We start from the raw sequence: 12,351 nt of genomic DNA on the forward strand, positions 1-12,351 counted from the left end.
ATATATATATATTCATCTTTTTTCTTCTACGTATGCTTTATCTCCATTCCCCTTTGCAAATTTGGATCTTTAAATCCCCGCCCCCTTCAGTCATTGTTGTGTCAATTCGTCCCTATGTATGCTGAACATTCATTACTATATTGTTTTAACAATTCTCTTATTATTTAAGCTTATAATGCCTTGTTCTTAGCAAGGATTGCATTCTTCTGCTTCTATTTGCCTGATAGTCACTTTACTCCTAATTTTTTTTTTTTTTTTTGTCATTTGTTTTAGGTGAACTGACCTTTTTCAGTATTTCCTGTAGTGTAGGCCTCATAGTGGAAAATTCCCTCAATTTTTGTACATCTGGAAAAGTCTTAATTTTTCCTTTATATCTAAAGGAGAGCTTAGCTGGATACATCATTCTAGGCTGGTTGTTCCTTTCACTTCTTAACTTAAATATTTGTTTTCATTCTTTCTTGGCTTGTAAGGTTTGCTCTGAGAAATCCAAGGATAATCTAATGGGTTTACCTTTATGAGTTACCGTTTTTTTCTGCCTGGCTGCCTTGAGAATTTTGTCTTTGTCATTGATTTTTGATAATTTAATATAATGTGTCTTGGTGAAGTTCTTTTTGCGTTGAGATAATAGGGTGTTCTGTTGACTTCTTGAATTCCAAACTCTAGTCATTCCTTATCTTTTTTTTATTGAGTTCTTCAGCTCTAGAATTTCTATTTGGTTCTTTTAAAAGTTTCAAGCTCTTCAGTAAAGCATTCGTTTCGTTCCTTGATCTTTATTTCTGAGTTCATTAATCTACCTTATTCGAGTTTTCTTGCATCTCTGAGTTTTCTCAAAACTGCAATATTGAATTCTACATGATTGAAATCACATATTTCCATATCTTTAAGTTTATTTTCTGGAGCTTTTAAAGATTCTTTTTGAACTGCCTTGTTACATTGGTTATACATGGTATTTGATTGACCATCTCTCCACCTATGCATTTATGGAATGAACTCTGTTTTTAAAAATATTATATTATTATTAATAGTAATGCCTTGTTAGACCATTGATAAGAAAAGATTTTTCCTTTGTTTTCCAGTCAGTGGCACACAAGCTTCCTGTACTGCCCAGGCCTCCTGATCTTTGCTGGGTAGCAAAAGAAAAAAATGTACTTTATTTCCTGGGGAGGTGTATGTCTCTTCTGTGAATTTGTATTATCAAGGGGAGAGATCAAGGGGTCCGTCAAGCCATCACGCTTTTGACATCCTCGCTTCTTCTCTATGTTGGCCTTATTCTTTGTTTTATTTTGTTTTCTGCCTTTTTCTGTCTTCTTTGGCTTTAATTGAGTATTTTACCGTCTTAGAATATCAATTACACGTACTTTAAAAAACTATTTTGGTAGATGCTCTTGAGTTTTCATTATACATTTATATCTAAGTCGCCTTCTGTGTTAAGTCATAGCACACTACTGCACCGGTTTCCAAGTATCTTATAATGTCTCCCAGTTTTCTCCTTTTTGTTCTTGTCACCTTGTTGTCATTTATGTCAGTTATTCATAAGCTTATAATTGCCAAATAAATGGTTGATAATATTACTTTCAGCAAAGTGTCATCTGTTATACTAATTTTAAGAAATACAAAAGCCTTGTTAACCTTCATGTTTTTGTAACTCCTTACCTTTATCATTTACTTTCTTTCTAATGAATTTTTGAATCTTTTCCAGGTGGATGTACTAATGAACAATTCCTGCAATCTTTGTCTCAGAAAGTTTTTATTTCTTCATTTTGGAAGGATAATTTTGCTTGTCACAATTGTAAGAGAATGGTCTTTTTCTTTCAGAACTTGAAATATTTCTCTTCACTCTTCAAGCTTGCATGATTTTTTGAAAAGAAGCCTGATTTAGTTCTAATCTTTGTTTTTTAATGACTAAGGTGCTTTTTTCTTCTCACTTATTTCAATATATTCTTTGTCTTGATTTTTTGTCTAGTTTGTATGTGACGTACTTGGTCCTGCACTTTAGTTTATAATATTGAACGTTCTCTGAGCTTCCTGAATCTATAGTGTGCTGTCTATTGTTAAACTTAAGAAAATCTCAATATTGTTTGTTCACTGCTTTCTTCTGTTCTTTTCTCGGTTTTCGTTCATATATTCCCGTAATGTGTTTTTAAACCTTTAGTGTAAAGCATGTTATCCTAGGGCTCATGGGTATTGTGTTCTTTTTTGTTCTTTTTTGTCTTTGCATGAGACTGCTGAAGTATATTTTTTGTTGAGTACAGGCCATATTAAGAATTGAATATCTGGGATATATTTCAGAGTGCCCTGTTTATTTTCTCTTTCTTAATTATGGAGAAGTGTCTTATCCTGTGATCTAAATTCTGTGATGGATCTAAGAAAATATCTTTATTTCCTTTTTTTAGTTTTTTTTTTTTTATAGCAAGGTAGGAAATGACAGCTTCTAAGTTACTTAAATGCCAGACCAGAAACCAGAAGTCTCTGACTCCATTTTTTTTATCATTTACTGCTGACAGCTTTAGAGCCTCATCCCTCCTCCTTTGCCTTGTGCCCCACATCTGTACAAGGTGATAAGAACACCTTAGTATCTTCTCCCTTGTGGTAGAAGAGATTAAAAACCACGCAAGCTCCCATCTTTGTGTGTGAAGGCTCACCTAACCGCAATACAGAACAAGTTTGTCTACCTTTCCTTGTTCTCTGTCTATTTCATGCCTGTTTGAAAGTTCTACCTTACTCTCCCTAGAGACTCAATTATGGGAGCAATAAACCCTTTCATACCCTATTGGCCATGTATGGTGTCATATGCCTGGCATTCTTATGCTCTGGGGAGATCATGCTCCTTTACTGCATGGGGAAGCTTGGCAATGACCGAAGAAGGATGGGCAACCTTTAGAGTGCCTGGTCGGGAAATGCTTCTTCCTGATTAGAGAGTGGACGTTGAATTGTTCTTTTGGAAGAAAGCACTGCTGACACCTTTACCTATTTTTATTTTTCTATTATTCTTTTCTATTCTTAAAATATGGTATGAATTTACATGTCATCCTTGATCATAGGCCATGCTAATTTTCTCTGTATTGTTCCTCCTTTAGTATATGTGCTGCCTAAGTGCGCACACATTTACATATGCTATAATCAAAGGTAAATTCACCACCAGGCCACTGTGGATGTGAATGAACTCTTTTGCAATCTGCAGCTATTAACCTGTTCCTCCATTGTCAGCAGGGCTAAGGATCGACTGTTACCCCAGAAGTACTTTTTCTTGAAAAACCATATTATTATCTCCATGTGTGCTTGTGTGTGCCAAAAATAGGCTGGAAGTAGCCCTGAGGCACCTGAGTATAGGGATTTTGTGGTCTAAGTTGTCATGCCTTCTTCCTAATATTTGTGCTCTAAGTTCCAAATTAACCGTCTATACCATAAAATCCTACAGGGAGAGAAAGGAAGAACTGAGTCTGTGATAAATATTACACAAGGCAAAAGCAATGCTTCCCAACAAGAATATTTCCATTTAGCCAGTTGTATCTCATTATAGACATAACTCAGAGATATTGCAGGTGTGATTTCATACCATGGCAATAAAGTGAATATTAATCAAGTAGTTTACATGAATGTTGTGGATGTCCAGTATATATAAAAGTTATGTTTATACTTTACTGTAGTCTATTAAGTGTGAACTAGCACTATGTCTAAACAACCAATGTACATACCTTAATTAAAATATTTAATACTACAAAATGCTAACCATTACCCAAGCCTCTCAGTAATGGGGATAGAAGAAAAAGCTTCTGCTTCTTCACGTTTTTATTAATACCGCATGCTGAAGTGACCCACCGCTTCGCGGAATGCTGTAAATGGTAGGGATTAAGGAAGGAGAAGAAAGAATTTTTCTCATAAGAAATTAATGGTCTGAAAATGATGTTTGTTTTCATTTCTGTCATTTTCCAACATGCTGTGGACCCTGCCTTAGGGAAAAATGAGATGTAATGTGATCACAGTAAAAATATAATTCGTGATGGTGTTAAAATAATGAGGAAGTAAGTGTGGACCAAGAGTAAGTTTTTGATGATCAAGTTATAAAATAAATGTTTGGAGATGACGGAATCATAGGTAACTTGTCTATACATGGAGTATAAGTGTCAAGTGCTATCAGTCTTACAACTTTTACTATACACATATTTGGGATATTATAGGACTCAGTGGCCTTTGAGGATGTGGCTGTGAACTTCACCCCGGAGGAGTGGGCTTTACTGGACCCTACACAGAAGAAACTCTACAGAGATGTGATGCGGGAAACCTTTGAGAACCTGGCCTCAGTAGGTATGCATGACAGCTTCATCTTCACTTTAATTAGAGGTGATGTTTGTTGCTTATCGGCATTGTTCTAAGACAATGGAATGTGGAAATGCAGGGCATTGATAAATAAACTGGGGATGGTCACAGCTCACCATAGAACTAAAATCTAATAATTTTCCCATAATTTCTAATACTTTGGAATTTTTTGGGGGGGGATCTGCTTTTAGGAAAAAGAGTGGAAGATTATGATACTGAAGATCAATATAAAAACCATGGGAGAAAACTGAGGTGAGTCACACGTACAATATTAGCCAGTGTTATATGTGGGCATCCTTGTATGCTACAAAATTTTAAAAGGAAGCAAGCAAAAGAACCCCTTCGTCAAATTTATAATTTCTCAAAAAATTTTTTACCAAATTACTTTCTTATATGTGATACAGATGGTTTGTGTTTGCAAAATAGTTGACTAGGAAATGATATTAATAAACCCTATATGTGAATATCATTGTTTTAATAATTGCAAGAGTGAAGTCCTCTTGTGGAGAATTTAGTATCTTTAATTCGGCCAATTGAGGCGGCAGAAAACCTACACTTTTGCTATAAATCGTAAAAATGTAGTTCAGATATGCTACAAAATGCTAAAATATTAATGAGAAATCACGAACAATGTTCATCTTAATTTTCACAGAAGTCATATAGAAGAGAGAATCTATGAAAGTGAAGCGAGTGGTCAGTGTGAGGAAAACCTCAGCCTTATTTCAAATCTCAGTCTGAAGAAGAAAACTTTGCCAAGAGTAAAACCATGGGAATACAGTGTGCGAAGAGAAGTCTTCATACAACATTCATCTTGTAATAGGCACATCAGATGTCACACTGGACACGATCCCAATGAGTATCAGAAACATGGAGAGAAGCCACGTAAATGTAAGGCAAATGTGAGAGCCTTCAGTTATCTCCAAATGTTTGAAAAACATGAACAAAATCACAATGGAGGAGAGAAACCCTATGAATGTAAGCAGTGTACTAAAGCATTCAGTTGTCTCAGTTCTCTTCAAAGACATGAAAGAACTCACACTGGAGAGAAACCCTATGAATGTAAACATTGTACTAAAGCGTTCAGTTGTCTCAGCAGTCTTCGAAGACATGAAAGAACACACACTGGAGAGAAACCCTATGAATGTAAACAATGTGGTAAATTCTACAGAGATCACTCTTACTTACAAACACACAAAAAAATCCATACTGAAGAGAAACCCTATAAATGTAAGCAATGTGCTAAAGCATTCAGATATCTCAGTAACCTTCGAAGTCATGAAAGAATACACACTGGAGGGAAACCCTATGAATGTAAGCAGTGTACTAAAGCATTCAGTCGTCTCAGTTGTCTTCGAAGACATAAAAAAACTCATACTAGAGAGAAACTCTATAAATGTAAGGAATGTGGAAAAGCCTACAGACATTATAGTAAATTACAAACACACGAAAGAACTCACACTGGAGAGAAACCCTATGAATGTAAACAGTGTGGTAAATTTTACAGAGATCATTCTTACTTACAAAAACACAAAAGAATCCATAATGAAGAGAAACCCTATAAATGTAAGCAATGTAGTAAAGCATTCAATTGTCTCCGTTATCTTCAAAGACATGAAAGAATTCACACTGGAGTAAAACCCTATGAATGTAAACAGTGTGGTAAAGCCTTCAGAGAGTCCCGTTTCTTAAAAACACATGAGAGAACTCACACTGGAGAGAAACCCTACGAATGTAATCAGTGTACTAAAGCATTCAGTTGTCCCAGTTCTCTTAACAAACATAAAAGGATGCACACTGAACAGAAACTTTATAAATGTAAGGAATGTGGAAAAGCCTATATAGATTATTTTAAATTACAAACACATGGGAGAACTCACACTGGAGAGAAACCCTATAAATGCAAGCATTGTAGTAAAGCATTCAGTTGTCTCCGTTATCTTCAAAGACATGAAAAAATACACACTGTAGGGAAACCCTATGAATGTAAACAGTGTGGTAAAGCCTTCAGAGAGTCCCATTTCTTAAAAACACATGAGAGAACTCACACTGGAGAGAAACCCTACGAATGTAAGCAGTGTACTAAAGCATTCAGTTGTCCCAGTTCTCTTAGTAAACATAAAAGGATGCACACTGAACAGAAACTCTATAAATGTAAGGAATGTGGAAAAGCCTACATAGATTACTGTAAATTACAAACACATGGGAGAACTCACACTGGTGAGAAACCTTATAAATGTAAGCAATGTAGTAAAGCATTCAGTTGTGTCAGTTATCTTCAAACACATGAAAGAATACACACTGTAGAGAAACCCTACGAATGTAAACAGTGTGGTAAAGCCTTCAGAGAGTCCCATTTCTTAAAATCACATGAGAGAACTCACACTGGAGAGAAACCCTACAAATGTAAGCAATGTACTAAAGCATACCGTTATTGTAGTTCTCTTTATAAACATAAAATGAATCACACTGGAGAAACCATAAGAATGTGAAAAATGAATAAAATATTCAGGTGTTTTAACTATCTGGTAAAACATGCAAAATCATGCTACAGAGAGTTCTATGAATGTAAAAATGGCGGGAAAGCCTGCAGGGATTACATTTCCTTCGAAACACTCCAAAGAAATCGTACCGGACAGAAACACTATGAACATAAAGCCTATGGACTTTAGTTTTTTACCAACACACATAAAGACAGGAGAGACCCTGTGAATTGAGCAATGTGGTAAAGCTTTCAGTTCTCATCTATGTTTACAAATATTTGAAAGACATCTCAGTGGAGAAAAGCTGTTGAGTGTACAAAATGCTGTAATACATGGTTATTCCAGTTATCTTGGTCTACATGAGAGAACACTGGAGAGAACCACATGAATATAAATATTGGTAAAGCCATTATTTGTTACAAACCATTTGAAGACGTGAAAATGCACACTGTAGACACCATTTGAATGTTCACAATGTGCAGAAAGCTTTAATCCCAGTTTTCTCTGAAGATATGAAAGCGGTCATTGGTTAAAACCCGAATGTAAACAGTGTGGGAAAGACTTCAATTGATTCACATCCTTATAAGAGAAAATTCACCAAATAAAATATAAGTATCATGAAAAAACTTGATGGAAATTAAGCCACGTTTAATGTTCCAGAAAACTTTTCACATGAGAGTTGTTATTAAATGTCTAAATATGTTTTATCCAGCTTCTTTACAAAAGTGCATCGTTGGGATGTGGATTTTTCCTAATTTATGAACTAATTATTGAAGTGAGATAATTCTGAGTCATCTTTCAACCATAATACATAAGATTAATAGGTATTGCATTTTCCTTAAATCAGTTAATATTTTCTTTTTCTCCTGTGAAATCGGTTGGATCCATGAATAAATCGAAGTGTATTTGTAATATGCAATTAAGTTCAATTTTTATAATACTGTATTTATTACATTTTAAGGCTCCATTTAAAAAGGACAGTTTGATATTTGGATTTTCCTACTGGCCTAGTGACAGTACCTGGGTATGCCTAGTTCCCTGTATATATCCTAACTTTTACTGCCAAAGATTTTGTGGGGAGGAGATGGCAGTTATAAGAGCATTTTTTTATTTTCCGTATCAATTCATTTGGAATAAGTTATGTATAATAAGTTTATGAAAGAATATAACTTTTTTCTTGGTTCAGCCTTTCTTGTTTGACCTTCCTTTTGACTGTATGTGGTGGATATTTTGTCACTTTAACAAAAGAGACCTGTCATAGAATAAAACTAGAATTGTAGGCATCCCCCCTCGTGGGTAATATTACAAATTAGGTTGTTCAGAATCCATTTTCTTTATGATTTCTTGTTAGAATTCACCAAGAGAAACCATAAACAAGGTAAAGAGAGAACCATCCAAATGGGAAAATATATTTGCAAGCAACACCTCCAGTAAGGGCCTAATATCCAAAATATACAAAGAACTCATACGACTGACAACAAAAAACAAATGATCCTATCAAAAAATAGTCAGAGGACCTGAACAGACTCTTCTCCCCAGAGGACGTACAAATGGCCAACAAATATATGAAAAGATGCCCAACACTGCTAACTATTAGAGAAATGCAAATCAAAACCACAATCAGGTACCGTCTCACACCTGTTAGAATAGCTGTTATCAACAGGACAAGCAATAATAAATGTTGGAGAGGATGTAGAGAAAAAGGAACCCTCATAAACTGCTAGTGGGACTGCAAATTGGTACAGCCACTATGGAAAACACTATGGAGGTTTCTCAAAAGACTAAAGATTGATCTAATATATGATCCAGCAATCTCTCTACTGGGTATTTACCCCAAAGACTGGAAAACTCATATCCAAAAAGATATCTGCACACCGATGTTCCATAGCAGCATTACAGTGGCCAGGACATGGATGCAACCAAAGTGTCCTATGACAGATGATTGGCTAAAGAAGGTATGGTACATATATACAATGGAATATTATCAGCCATAAGAAGAGATAAAATACGGCCATTCGTGACAACATGGATGGAACTCAAGATAATCATGCTAAGCAAAATAAGCTAGACAGGAAAAGTTGAAAATCACATGATATGACTTATATGTGGGATATAAACCTAAAAGCAGCAAAGGAGCAGGACAAAGAAACAGACTCATGGACATGGACTATAGACTAGTCATTATCAGAGGGTAGAGGGTGGGGGAGGTGGAGGGAGATAGGTGAGGTAAAGGGGTCAAATATAGTAGATTTGGGGAGGGTGAAGTGGGTAAAGGGGATCAAATATATGGTAGCTGAAGGAAACTGGACTTTGGGAAACAATAGAATATGCAGATGTCAAATTATAATGTACACCTGAAAATTATATAATTATATTAACCAATATTACCCCAATAAACAATTTGAGAAGTAAAATGAAATAAAAGATTAGTCAAGTCCAGCCCTCAAAAAAATAAAATATTCACCAAGAGCCTTGCATACATTTGGAAGGCAGAAGTTAAGAAAGCATTAATCATATTTTGATGCCACCATATCAGGAGAAAGACAGATATATAGGAGCTCTGAAGAAATCACCTTTCAGCTAATTTTTCATATTTTTTGCTTTTCCCATCAAGAGTGTCCTCAACTTTTTGATTCCATTTTCTTAGAGGTGTGTGTTTTCACTGATGTCTTCACAAGATCCACATCAAAAATCCATCAAAGTCTGGATTTTTCTGTAAGACCTCTTGAGTAGTCTACCATGAATTTAATTCACTTTCCTTTTTGCGATTATTGTCTGAATCCCCTCTTTAAATTACATACATATAAGGCCTAATTTGAACAGGAAACACCTTATGCTGTTAAAAGTATTCCCGTTTTTCTCATGACATCTACAATGATTCATTCGAAAAGAACAACATGGGAGGTTGTTTCTTTGCTGCATTGGACAGTGGTTGCCTTGGTCTGGTCCTTCCATGTGAGAATAAGCACCTTCCTCCTGTCAGGAATACTTGGTGGTGTTTCCTGTCACTTTTAGCTCACTGCGATCCCTCAGGATGTTTTCAAATATTTGCTTGTATGTGATTAAATGTACATGCTATTTTCAATCAAAGGAACACTTCTCCAGTTATTTCTTAGAAATATTTTAAACTGTTTAAGTCATCAAATGTTAACTAATGTGTTTTCAACATGTTGAGAGGATATGTGAAAATGTCCCATTATAACTGGATTTCCAGGTAAACTTTGCAGTTTTCTTGATTTAATCATATATACACATATATATATGTGCACACACACACACACATATAACATGGACGTGTTAATCATATGTACATACAAATTCAGGTGTTTTATTCAGGCAAATTTTATTTGTATTTTATAGTTACAAATATTGTCATGAAATTTTTTTTATTCTTTCTTAATATAAAGGTTCAAATCATGATTTTTATCAGTGCCCTCTTGCCAGTCACCCACGGGATCACACCTGTAGTCAAAAAGAGGGATGTAATGAATTCTAATGAGAATGACCACAAACTCTGAGTATTAGAGTAACGTGGTGCTGCAAATGACGACTTATGATTTTTGGCTTGTGTTTGAGAGTTCAATTGCTATTCAAGAAAAAAAGACATTTTTGTGTATTTAATGCTCAGAGTAGGTAGACCCTATCACTGGTGATCATAATCATTTTCTACAAGGCAAAAACAATGTAGTGTAACTAAATTAGTAAGAAGCCCCAGTTAGTCATGTTAGTAAGAAGAGGGGTATATTGGTCATTTTTGTGATTTAGAACTTTATTTTTTTAACATTGTTAGGTATGTGGTTACAAAATACACTTATAAATGTCTTAGTTCATCATGGTCACTGGTTATTTTAGATGAAGGCGATCTGTGACATTTTTCTCTTCAAGAGAAAAAGAGTTGTCTTTGCAGTGAAGGCGAAGCCACCAGCGCCTGGTCCTTCGCAATAGCTTTTGCATTTCCCACAGCAACACCGTTTACCATAAAGTACTTTGGTTAAAATATATAAATCTGCTTCTGAGTATACTACATAATATTTTAAACATTTCTTTGACTCAACTGAGGGTTATATGTTTAGGTAAATTTGAGAGAACAGAAACCTAGCCTGGGAGAAAAAGGACTACTATTCCAATCAAGGCTTTCTTGCTCAGAGACTCCCGATATTATTGTTATAACATCTCTCGCTGCCATGCACTTTCGAGTCAACACACCCAATGCAGCACAAATTAGCAAGGTGCTGGCGGATTTGGATATAGAGGCAGGAAACAAGATTTTGCAGTGCTGATGCTTATATTTTTATGGGAAAAGAGATAATTACAAATGGTAAATGTTGGTTTATAAGATGGAAATAAAGACTTTGAAGGAAAGTAAACGATGACATGCGAGATAGTAGAGAGGCTGGAGTGTTTATATATCTTTGGTGTTAGGGTAGGAGCCTCAGTGAGTGATGGTGTCAACGTTGACAATTTGAATTTTTTCCATGCAATGTATTTAAACACTGTTTGAGGAACCGCTTACGTGTAGAATAGAGCACAGCAAGAAAGTCCTGAATTCTTGTGATTAACAGGAAAGATTCCCCATAAAGATAAAGATATACCTATGGTTCATCTTCATTTTTGCAATTGTTAAACATTTTGTATAAAGGATATGTGGTCATGAGTTTGCACATTGTTTTGGTGTGTTTTTTAAATCATTATTCAGAGACTACCAAAGTGTGATTTGATATTCACATGCAAATGACTTAAAACCTAAATCTCCTGTCAGCTCTATGTGATATCTTTAAGAAGGAAATCACATACAAAATTTGCTAACTGCAAATTATAAAATTGCCAAAACATTTTAGTAATGAGATAATACGTGTAAATATAGAAGTTGACACATGAAGTTGACATGGGTAACAATCTTTTGTTTTTCTATTTACCGTTACACAACAATTTATCACAGAAGACAAAATCTATTTAAACAGAATCAACAGGGAGTTGTCATGCCACCTTCTCATAAAACACAAGATGATGAATGCGATTATCACTCTACCTGAGAAAAGTTTACAATCTAAGTGAACGTCATTTTTTTCCATTTAAGAATATTTTACAGAATTTTAAATGGCCAGATAAAAATATGAAAAAATGTAGATACAAAAATGATACAAACTAATAATTTATATTTTAAAACCCCAAAGAGAAACAGTGGAGATGGGATAGTTCAAACAATAACATAAAAAAAAAACTAAAACAATTATGCACAAGCTGAAGATTACAAAGAACTTGTAGACACTGCAGTTTTTATTTTTTTACATCTTTATATTACATGTTTGAAATCAACAGGAATGCAAACGAGACCTGCCCATTACTTGAGTGGAAAAAAGTTCAATATTGTGCAGTTTCCTACCTCTTCATTTTAAAAAGTAGCAGCAATCCATGCATTATTTAAGTCTGCACTGTTCTAGAGCTTTCTCAGTTTATTCTCTGAGTAGGGTGATATCCATGCAAGTTTACTGTGATTGCACAGTGTACATATCACAAAGCCATGGTCGCTTAGAGCATCATCGAAGGAATGATT

At 35.0% G+C, this 12,351-nt stretch overlaps 1 protein-coding gene and 1 pseudogene across 2 annotated transcripts in view; one reads left to right on the forward strand and one right to left on the reverse strand.

The window, feature by feature from the left end:
- LOC105301912 (zinc finger protein 791-like) overlaps positions 1-7,716 on the forward strand; it is a 98,619-nt gene extending 90,903 nt beyond the window's left edge. Inside the window, exons 2-4 of one of the 2 annotated variants that reach the window (XM_011374777.2) lie at positions 4,179-4,305; positions 4,509-4,569; positions 4,970-7,716. In XM_011374777.2, the coding sequence (XP_011373079.1) occupies positions 4,179-4,305; positions 4,509-4,569; positions 4,970-6,806 (2,025 nt within the window). In that variant the 3' untranslated portion in view covers positions 6,807-7,716. The remainder of the gene's footprint in view (positions 1-4,178; positions 4,306-4,508; positions 4,570-4,969) is intronic. The other variant, XM_023520265.1, reaches the window with a different exon arrangement.
- Positions 3,002-3,101, reverse strand: LOC111729299 (annotated as a pseudogene).
- Positions 7,717-12,351: the final 4,635 nt, after the last annotated feature.

This window comes from Pteropus vampyrus, unplaced genomic scaffold, assembly GCF_000151845.1.
Source record: "Pteropus vampyrus isolate Shadow unplaced genomic scaffold, Pvam_2.0 Scaffold255, whole genome shotgun sequence".
Classification (NCBI taxonomy): domain Eukaryota; kingdom Metazoa; phylum Chordata; class Mammalia; order Chiroptera; family Pteropodidae; genus Pteropus; species Pteropus vampyrus.